This window comes from Cryptomeria japonica, chromosome 1 (genome assembly GCF_030272615.1).
Source record: "Cryptomeria japonica chromosome 1, Sugi_1.0, whole genome shotgun sequence".
In the NCBI taxonomy this organism is placed as follows: Eukaryota; Viridiplantae; Streptophyta; class Pinopsida; order Cupressales; family Cupressaceae; genus Cryptomeria; species Cryptomeria japonica.
In genome coordinates, this window is record NC_081405.1 from 204,969,645 (window position 1) to 204,981,290 (window position 11,646).

The 11,646-nt window shown below is 35.6% G+C and overlaps 1 protein-coding gene across 1 annotated transcript in view; it reads right to left on the reverse strand.

Annotated features, from left to right (window-relative positions):
* Window positions 1-11,337, reverse strand: part of LOC131070149 (kinesin-like protein KIN-7D, mitochondrial) — an 81,865-nt gene extending 70,528 nt beyond the window's left edge. The window contains exons 1-2 of the mRNA XM_058005692.2: window positions 10,530-11,337; window positions 7,789-7,886 (exon numbers count right to left, since the gene is read on the reverse strand). Coding sequence (XP_057861675.1) covers window positions 7,789-7,886; window positions 10,530-10,855 — 424 coding nt within the window. The 5' untranslated portion in view covers window positions 10,856-11,337. The remainder of the gene's footprint in view (window positions 1-7,788; window positions 7,887-10,529) is intronic.
* Between the last annotated feature and the right edge of the window lie 309 nt (window positions 11,338-11,646).

Consider the following 11,646-nt stretch of genomic DNA (forward strand, 5'->3'; position numbering starts at 1 on the left):
TATAGCCACAAGGACCATCATGACAGGCAATTAACTAGAGGCCATGAACCAATTCTTTGCTCTCTAACTCCAAGTAAAGAAAAAAAACCCAATTGCACTTGTAGATCTTGGTTCCCAATGTGATTCGATTTCAGCTGATATAATTAAAAGGCCCATTTTAAAGGCATATGACTATCCTCAACCTTGCCCATTGGATTGGATAAAGAAGTGTACTGAGATGCAAGTTAATAACAGGTGTAAATATCAGTTTGCTATTAATGCACAATTTGTAGATGAAGTGGAGGCTGACGTGATTTGACGTGATGATTTTGATAGTGTGCTTGTGAGTCCATACTTGTAAAACAAATATGCTATATTCATGAGAAGGGCAAACAAGTACTGGTTGATCAATGATGGAGTCAAGTACATCATCAAGGGACACCAAAGCAAACATTACAATGTTAGGTTTCATTCAAGCTCTCAAGTTAATTCAAGAGACCAAGCAATATTGTTTGCTACTGTTGAAGTATAAACAAGATGATGGAAATGGAGTTTCTTCAATGTCAAATACCATCAAGAATGTAGAGGGAATTGGAATGTGGATGAGTTATTAGATTCATTCTATAGGTTTTTCATGAGCCAAAGGGACTGCCCCTAAAAAGCGAGTTAGACCAAGAGTTCACTTGCTTCTTGAATCACCTCTACCCAATATCGGATTGTATATACAGTCACTAATGGAGAGAAATGAAGTGAAAAGATAGCTTCAAGGATTGTTAGAACAAGGTGTAAAGTGCCCAAGCACTTGGCCTAGGATGCATGTAGAAGTAGTAAAATTTATTAGAGAATGCAATTTATGTTGTATTTGTAAATCCAAAGCTAGAAAGGAAGGATTGTATACACCTCTTCTAGTGCCAACTAGATGAATGGGAAAGTATTTCCATGGATTTTGTATGTAGGTTGCCAATGAGCAAGCATAGAAATGACCTTTTTTACGTTGATAGATTGTGCAAGATGTGTATTCTATCCCAACATAAGAAGACTATGACTAGAAAAGAGATGGCAGATGTGTTCTTTGCTAATGTTTGGATACATTATGGGTTACCTAGATCCATTGTTTCAAACAAGGATGTTCTTTATTGGCAGGTTTTGGTCCACTTAATGGGAGAAAATGGACACCGAGCTCCAAAAGTGTACTGCTTTTTATCCCAAACAAATGAACAAATAGAGGTTATGAATAGAACATTAGCGCAGCTCATAAGAGGTTACAATAGCAAGTTCCCAAGGGCATGAGATGAATCATTGCCTTACATACAACATGCACAAAATCTATTCCTTAACTAATCAATCACCATTTAAAATGTGTTTAGGCTACTTGCCTACCAGACTGCTTGATAATGTTTTGGAACAATAAGATCACCAAGAAAGATTGGACATTGAGGTGGCCAAATCAAACAAGTTCATTAATAGGACTCACCAAATCTGACTCAAAGTGAAAGGACAACTAGAGAGGACTCATTTGAATCCAATACCAAGCTTAATCATTATCGTATTAAGCAAAATATTAAACTGGGAAATGAGAGGTGGTTGTCTCTACACAAGGAATGCTTGAAAAGACAAGCCAATTCTAAAAACAATAGGTTGTTGGGCACTTTGTGTTGGCATAGAAGCAATTCTTAAAATGACATGTGGAAAATTTCGTAGTTGTGTTATTGGCAAGGGAATAAGAACTCATTGTGCTCTTAAATTCTATATTCACAATACTAGTGAGTTCATAATCTAAGACTATGGTTTCAAAGCTTGTAGCTCCATCTCCTAGGCTAGTTACTGAATACACATCCCAATATCAACAATACTTTGGTGTGTAAAGAGAAGCACTCAAGTTACTGTAAATACAAATACATATTGTCATTTTCAAGTTTGACTATGGACCTCTTCACCTAGATGACTGTATCAACATAGTCATCTTTCTTAGCAAAATTACAATAGTCCTTCGAACGTAGCTTTGCTTGTTGCCCAAGACTTAAAAAGAGTCATGCCCATGGTACAAACATTTATGGCTTACTTCTACACTCTAGATAAAATGCTATCGACATTTATGGTTCACGTCTATGCCATAGATAAAATGCTATCAAGTGTAAGACATATTGAAGCCATCTATTTGTTAGATCTTATACACAAATTCTTATTAAATCTTCTCTAAAAAATTGTGTTACCAAATGACTCTTTATAAACCCTAGAATGATAGAATCTTAATATTATCAATACCTAAATTGGATATTGGTACAAAACCATATAGATTCGCCTAAGGTTTTGTTTTTCCTCCCAAAATCATTCAAGTACATCCATGGACAAACCCAAGTGATTTTGAATAAAAAAGAAAAACCCTAGATGAATCCAAAAAAATTTGCAAGGTTTTTGCCTTTTTAATGCGAAGGAATCAAATGTACAATAGTTATAAGCTCTAATAATCCTCTTCAAGTGTGCATTATTTTAGTATCAAATATTTTACAAATGCAAGCAGAGAGCACAAACAAAAGGTTTTGTTGGATCCATGTAGAGACATCTTCAAATAGAGGAAGAGGTGCAATACTTAAAGACATCTACTGTCATAGCCCCAAACTGATTTAACAAGATCTGATAGGAAATTGTCTCATGATAGTGAGACTTCACAATTTCCAAATCGCTGGACTGTCTACAGCAGATCCTGATCACCACCATGAACAATCATAACAGGCAATTGGACCAAGACAGAGTGAGGAAAGGTGTCTGACTCTATATCCTACGGGATGTTAACCATCTAACTCGCACCAATGCTTAGGACAATTTACACACAGAAATCTCATCATTACTAAAAGACATTGTTAATGTGGCATGGGTTTAGGAAGTGATTTTAATTGAGTTAATTACCATCACCGGTTTGATCAAAAACAATGATCTGTTTGTGATTAAAATAAGAAACTCCTCAAGGCAATAAACAGCAACTAGTTTGTTGATAAACAAAGACAGTAATTAGACTATAAGCAAGCAGTGGTTTTGATTTAGGCAAGGAACAGCGATCCTTTAGACAACAATTCAAGCATAAAGGGGTGCGATTAGAAGAAACATTTGTGATAGCTAATAATTACAATGAGGCACCAATAAGGAGGCACAATCCCTTATGAAAGGACAGCTACTTCCAAAGGATGCATATCTTCAAGGAAATGCTAAGATATAAATATAGAAGGCTACAATGGGGAGGAGGCAGAAAAAAAAGACGATCAATCAGCAGACAGAGATAATAATATAAGCCGACCACAGAATTCTGAAATACCTTCTTCCCATATTGTGGTACGAGGAGATATTAATGCATGTGTCTCTATGTCTGATTTGTGTATATATTTATACTTATTATATGCAGTTGTAAATACTTATTGTATGCAGATATAAATACTATGCGAATGCTTATCGTATGCATAATTGAATATCTAGATCTAACATTTATATTTATTTAGGAATGTGAATTCCTGTGTGCAATAATCAATCTTGCGGAAGGAAGGGAGTGTAAGGAGGGGGAACGGTGAAAGATTCCTCACTAGGTATGGTGCCTCGTAGAGATGATTGAGAACCATTGGTTAAGGACCACGAGGCCACCTCATGATGATGGGTAAGGACCATCAATTAAGGACCACATGAGGTCAAGGAGGATAAGGTCCTAACCTTGGGCCTAGGTTGAGGGTCAAAAGACCCCCTATTGCAACTCCCCTAGTATCTCCACATTGATCAATTGTTGAAGGGATACTTCATAAGAAGAGAGGACTACAAGTAGGGAAATGGTGTTGGGGTTATCTTCTAGATACGCCACCTCATGGTATATGACCAAGGAATTCCATGAGGTCAAAGGGGTACAAAAGGGTACTGCCTTTGGACTTAGAAAGGATGAGCTTCTAGGGCACCCTATTGTGAATGCTCCTCGTATCATGGTAAATGAATTAAGAATGTCCAATCATAAGAGGTAGGATAGGGGTGGCAAGATTCAAGGGAACGGCTATAGGACACCTCACTAAGTATTCCACCTCATATGGATGGCACAAGCCACATGAGGCCAAGGGGGATAAGGTCTGCCCTTGGGCCTAGGGTAGAGGATCTCTAGGGCATCCTATCGAGTTACCCTATCTTAGCTCTTCTATGGTTGAGCCTTCTCAAACTAATTTAAGCAATCTTGTGATTAGATCTATACTTTTAATATAAATATTTGTTGCTTTCTAATTAAGGAGATCCATTATATGAATTATGATTATGATAAGATCCCTAACTTGTTTGTAGGGCCTCAATTAAAGAGAAAGGTATCTCTAACCCTACCTTGTTTCAATTAAGAATTGTGATCTAGGGCAAAATTTGGGTATTTATAATTTGGGGACATTACATCTACAAGGCCATTTCATCTATTTATAAGGAAAGACATGAAAGCGTTTGAATTACTGTTAGAGCTGAGATTATTTATCCAAGACTAGTGGATTTCAATTTCATTCTTCTCCACATATATTGCTACATGTCATGAAAATAGTTAACAACATTACAAAGTATGGAAATTACAAGGCAAATTATCAACAATTAAACCTTTTCACAAATCCTCTCAATTATCTCAAGCAATGACAACAAAATCCAAGTGATTACACCGAAGTAATATTTTTAATGTTCTTCAATGTTTTTTCCATGGTTACACGGAGACCTGAGACGCATCTCGAAGACGGAGACAAGTCTCCAGTGCGGAGACATCTTCAAAAACTTCCTAACACGTTGGATTCTTTTGGTTGCCATCTCCCGCCATCTCCAAAGTCTCTTAACCAAAAATTGAAATTTCCTACCAGAAAACTTAGGGCAAAATGAGTCAAAAGGCAAAAAAGAAAGGCAAATAAAAAATAAGGCTGCATAACATTTCATGTTGATATTTTGGATGATACAAAAATCCATGCAAAGTTATAGTGATCGGATTTGCTAGTAGTGTAGACTTTTTGAGAGGAATGTATGACTGATTTCCTGTCATTGTAAAGGTCTAAAGAGAAATTGCCTTTGTTGTTTACTGTTCTTGTATGATTGATATACTTTTCTTGTTTTCAAAGTTCTATGTCATGATATTTTCTGGAAATTATTAAATTGTATAAAAAAAAATGGTGTCTCCAAGTACCCCATCTCCTATTTTTGAAAGTTAGTCGTACCTGTATCGGTACCAATCTCTAACATCTCCAAGTACCCCCGTCTCCTAGTAACCAAGGTTTTTTCTAATCTATGAATGTTATGTGGTTATCGAAACTTGATTCCATTTTTAGGCTGAAATGTGTATCCATATATTTATGATTTGCTTTGGGGCGCTTGAAACCCCACACTCATGATCAATTCAATAAATTACCTAAAAGTTAATTGCATGCTTGGACTTACAAAACACTACATGATTTTGTAATTCTTACATGCACAACACAAGCAACTCATTGCAAATTCATGTACTACCTTGAAATTTTCATCTTTAAAATGTGTTGTTCTATGAGCTGGTGAAATTTTCCCTCAATAAAATGGTAATCATTAATTGTACAATGTTTTCCAAGCCAAACTAACTTTTCTTCTACTAACAACATAACTTCATCCCCATCTCACAAAATTCAAAATCTTCCAATAAAATCTTTCAACTCAAAGGAAACTTCTACGTGCTATTTATCTCTTGAATTCCCTATTCCATCTAGCACTTTAGATCATAGTTGTCAATACAAAGAGTCAATATGTCATTGTGCAAGTAGAACATTGGATTGAAAAAAGCACAAAATGCTCCCCCATTTTTGAGAATCTACACATTGAACTTTGATGCAACACAAATAGTTTTGATGCCAAACAACCTTGCTGAATAAAATAAGTATGTTTAGGCTTTTTTACTGTTTTCTTTTGTGTTCAATAAAACAAACCATGTTGATGCCAAAGAATCTTGCCAAATAAAAAGTGCATATTTATTTAATAGTGGCCTCCATGTCAATAACTAACTTTTTCTACTTTACGGCTGTGTTCTCTCATTATCACAATTTTATTTGCTTACTGTTTTTTGTTACACAAAGTGTAAACAGAACAATAAAGTACAAAAGAAGACAGCCCAATAACTTGAAGTCCTTTGTTAGGTGTTTCCTTTAATTGCCCTTTAATTGCCAAATGACCAATTATCATTCAATTGTATTTGACTTCTAAACTAATTAATTGTGTTGCATGTGCAATATAATATGCCAGTACAACTTGGATTGATTGGTATAAGCATCATTTTGGTGTCAATCAACCTAGTCATTGTTGTTCTATGTGATTTTAATTATCCTTTTATTTCAAGCTCATCATCAATGAATGGGCTTGCATCAAAACATAAAGATACCCACAACCTTCAAGATTCCATAGTAGGATTAAATGGTTTTCTATTAAAAACCACCTATTTTAATAACATTTGCATATATTAGTTAAAAAAGTCCTAGAAGTAATCATCATCTTTGTTATGGGTTGATGAATGCACATGTAGCTTACGTGGTGGTTGACAAAAGACTAGAAACCCTTCATTTAAATCTGAAAGGATTAAACAATTTCATGGATTAGTCAAATCAGTATTTAAGTTATCGACTTTCAGGTCATGTTGTCTTTTGAACCTTTTTTCACAAGATTCTCTTCTAACTAACTAGTGTAAATCCACAAACTCGACAACCTACTTATATGTCTTCACTTCATTCTACTGCTAATATCATCCAATCATTTTCCTCCACTCACATACTTCGTTTCTTTCTGTTCACATTAGCACTACAAGATTGAACAACTCCGTTTCAAGAATGGTGAGTTGATATTTTGAACAACTCTAGACAATGATCTTCATCATGATCTTGAGCCGTTGTATTTTCAATGAACACTCACAATCATTTGTTGGGAATTCCAAGACAAAAGTCCCCCGTTTACTAAATATTCTACAACAGATATTGACACTAAACATCCTCGAGAACCTATCTTACACTAAAGTTTAAACATCTACCTGTGGCTTCCATGTTTCCTTTTATCTTTTCCATGTGAAATAAATATTTTTTCTCAGCACCATTGATAGAATTGTTACATTAAATTTTAATATCCGTGAGCCCTCTTTGACTGCCATATAACTTGTATTGCCCGCTGAATTGTATCCTACTAAACTTCCTTGATGATTTTCTTCATTGTTGACCATGAATGATGGACTTTTTCATGGCCATAGGATAAGGTAGCATAGCCTTTCGGCATTGTAAGAACATATGTAAATTACTTAGTGGAAATGTTTTATAGGTCATTTGTATTTATTACTCCTTATCATAAGTGCAACCCTTTAAGGTCATCCTCCTCTCCACAAGCCCATCCTCTTCCCTTGTCCAGGACAACCCTATAGCAACCTTACCAAAATCACAATTTGATAGCCCATTTTGTTAAACAAGCATTTTAAAATGTGTTTTACCTAGAGAGTTTTGCCCCAAAATATCTTTGGTAATGAACAGTAATTTGTAACCATCATCATCACATATATTTAAATTGTAATTATACTAAAAATGAAAAGCAAAATCTACTGTGTAGAGGGAAAATATATTGTGCAATTGTTCTTCCACGTTCACTGTATGTTTCCATTTTCCAGAGCATGTAATTTGTGTAAATTTTTCTAACACAGAATAAACCAATTCTGTTTTCTAGAGTTAAGTGACTTTTGCAAATATAAACTTAGGTCCTTCCCACTGCGAATGATGCAGCACTGCTTAGTAATTGCAACTATCTATGGTAATTTGTCTTGTAAACATTCAATCTTACCAAAAGCATAAGCTGTAGATATATTGTATTCATTTCTGACCAATGTGTCCCCATCAGCATACCATGCAACCTCATCGCCTCTCTGAAATTCCCTTGCACTGCATCCACATAGTCAACGCATTCAAAAAATTAAAATATGTTTAGAACGCATTAGCACAACCTAAAGTTCTTCCTACATATGTCAAGATAAGCTAGATTCTGTTAAAGTTAGACATAATGTGACACTCAAACTTAAAATTTACCCTGAAGCACTGAAATAAAAATAGATATGATGCAAAATCTCTGCAGATCTTTAGGGACAGGCGTCAGTCCCGCATATTGACAATTGCATCCTCGACCGAAAATCAGTTTTCAGTTTCATGGATAGTGAATGGTACATAATTTAGGGAATGAATACACCAGTAATGTGAAAAACGAAATGAATTATAAACTACCGGATATTTGTGTATGTGAAGAAATTGAGATACAGAAATGGGTATTTACTTATTTACTATTTTCGGAATTAAAATTCCATTGGTGTGAAATTCTGCAATTTTCAGTTCTAATTCTATGAGTTTAATGAAACAAAGCAATATGAAATAGAGCTCTCACAATTTAAACGAAAAATGTTTCATATGCGTTGAAGTTGATAAGATCGGTCAAACACTAAAGAATTAAAAGGGAACTAATATAAGATAAAACCATTGGGAAAACATAAAATCCAAACAAAATAGTCTAAAAGAAGTTCAAAATTGCTCTTTAATGTTACGATGCATCAATTAAGGTAGGTTACTTCAGATGCAGGTGGATTAATTAAATTAGGTGTACTCCAGGTATAAGTAGATTTCAAGATCTAGTATACTACTACGCTTATGCATGAGGTAAAATTCCGGGAGTCCAAAATTTGAACCTCCAACAGGAAATTGATGCGTGGCAAGGGTCAAAATGCCGAAATAAATTCAACTTATTATCTCGGATAGTTTAAAAAACAGAGTAGAAAAGGCAAGATGCTGGATTGAATATGTTGAACAGCGTAACCAGATTTAAACTATGAGTTGTGGCAAAAAAAGGTAAAAAATGTAGTATCCGTGTCAGAAAGCTATTGTAACCGATTTTATTAAAAAGCATAAATATTCGTTCGGACATGTCCAATCATACTGTATTTATAGATTGGATATTTTGGGCGATCTACTTATGGTGGAAATGATGAATGCCGTAAAGACTTCTTCAGACATGTGAAAGCGGACACCTGAGCAGAAAATCGACTGAAATGAACGAAGAAAGAAAACGCTGAATTGGGCTAAAACATTTCGAAGGAAATGTTGCGTATAATAAACTTCTACAAAAGATTAAGAAAAAGATTTATGCTCTTACAAAATTCTACAGACGTGTCATAACGCAGTCAAATTTTACATTAACCCCTAAAAAATTGTTAATTTTCTCCCTATTTGTCAAAATGCGGCTAACTTTTAATCTCAGGCGTCAAAACGTGAAATGAAATTTGAGATAGAAGCCCAAAGCAACGAAATCCTGAAATATACAAACTAGAATATGGTATAAATGATCACGCGATGAAGATTTTATTCAGAAACGTTCAAATGCAGGGTTATATTTAGAGGAGAAGCTTCAACAACTGAATACAAAGTGAAAGTGTTGAATGTGGTTTAAAAAAATTCCAGAAGATGAAAATGCGAAGTTATACGCTCCGGAAATTTGATCAGCGATGCCAAAGCGTACGATTAAATGTAACTAAAACGATCTATAGAATACAAGATCTACTAAAAGCGAGACACAGTTTAATTTTCCTTGGTATAGGGCTAGATTATCTTTTAAAAAACTCAACTTGTTTAAATCTCGTAAATGCTCGGTGTTGTTAAATCTTACGGATAATAATGAACTGTCCAGGTGAAGTAGACCTAAAAGTCCAATGTCTGTCAAGACTGACTTCGAATCATAAAATGCAGGCATTGAAGATGAGGTAAAAACCCAACGTGGCTAAATTTAACACAGAAACGTGAAATGTAGGTGTAAAATTTTGCAAAAAGTTCAATGCGGTTTAAATTTTCGCAGAAACCGTAAAATGCGGAGATAAACATGAGCTAAAATATCAAATGCAGGGGCAAGCTTGAGCTTCAAGATGAAATGCAAAGGTAAATTTGAGCCTAAAGATCAAATGCAGGGCTAAACTTGAGCAAAAAGATCCAAGCGATTATAATTTGCGTATACTCGTAATTAGGAATGAACTTGAGATGAATGCTGAATGTGGTAACATTTCACACGAAATCGTTAATATCTGTGGTTATATTGATATTATTAAATTCGAGAAACTGAATGATGTAAGAAAATTCCGAATGAAATTAATTATCTTCCAGTGAAACTTATGGAAATAATAATGTTTATAGCGGATTTGCTCAGAAGGATTGACGCTCTGAGAATTTATAAAGATTTGTCAAAATGCAGGGGAAATACATCCAAATTGTATATTCGCACTGAAATGGAACCGAAAATATGATTCAAATATCTCCAAAATGTATATTTCCAGTCAAATGGAGCAAAAATTATGATTCAAACGCTGGATGCTGTTAACTTTTTCCTTGGAATCGGCACAATGCAGGGGTAAATTTAAGCAAAAATCTCAGTGCAAGCAAATCTTTTACAATGCAGCATTAGCAATGTACGAAATCCACCGCATTTCAGATCTAACGAATAAAATATAAAAGCATTTTTGAAAATTTAACAGGATTTCCAGATTGATAAAATACCTGAGAGGCCTAAATCGAACAGTAACACAGATATTTTCTCTGGACCTCTTAAAATCCATATTATTATTATTACTATTATCCGAAGTCGGAGTTTCTGGAGACACGAATTCCGGAGGAGAATCGGAACAAAATCTGAAATTACTGGAAGCCGCAGAGTCGCTGCGTGCTCTACCCGGCGTCACAGATCTTGTAACGGATCCATACGAATTCGAGGAGGAACTTAAAGTAGGTGGAGGATACCGTGGAATCATTATTCTCCCGTTAATTGGTGAAGCCTTTCTGAAGCCGAAAGGCGAACTACTCCTAGCCCTCGACGACGACGCCATAGAACCAACCGCGAATTTTGTCCTTCAGATTTACGCTCAAATGCTTGAAGGTCACATGGAAAAAGTCTCTTTAAGGGAATCGAACCTGCACCGCCGGGCCTCGACACAGAGTGTAAAGGAAGTAAAGGCCGAGCAAGAGTGAAGAGAAAGATAAGTACGCGGAATGATGAAATTTAGATTTTAGCCTGCTGAGAAAAATGTAGCAGGCGGAAATCCAACTAGAAATAAAATCTTATTTGTTTTTCTAGGGAATTAGCAGATAATGCCAAAGCTTTGAATTATGAGGAAGAGTAAATGGGGTTGCAGAGTGCAGTGGATTTTGCTTCGCTGGAGCAGTGAAGTGTGAGTTCCGAGGAATATTCGGTTGGACCCTTCGTTATTTTTACTTGCCTGTAAAGTCGACCTGACCACCTCCGCTTTATCCATGTGATCTGTCATCCTGTCATTTTAAGCGTTTAAATTCAGCGTCTTCTCATTTGTCTATTTCCGAGCCTCCATTTCTGAGCCGTCCACGAGGAAATTAATTAACGGTATTTTTTTTAAGTATAAGAGCGGGAATCCTTGCGGGGGAAATACTTTGAATTGGTTTAAAATCCTACGTCTGTTTCAAATTCATGTCACGTTTCGGATGATAGGGAATTTGGCTTGTCTCATGTTACGTTTTCGATTAATTTATTGTTACTAGACAAAAAGTGCCTTCGTTGTGCCGTGCATGTTATTTTCCAGCGTATGATATTGTGCACCTCAACGTTCCCGGCGTGTGTATATCGCTTTGACGACCCTTTATGGCC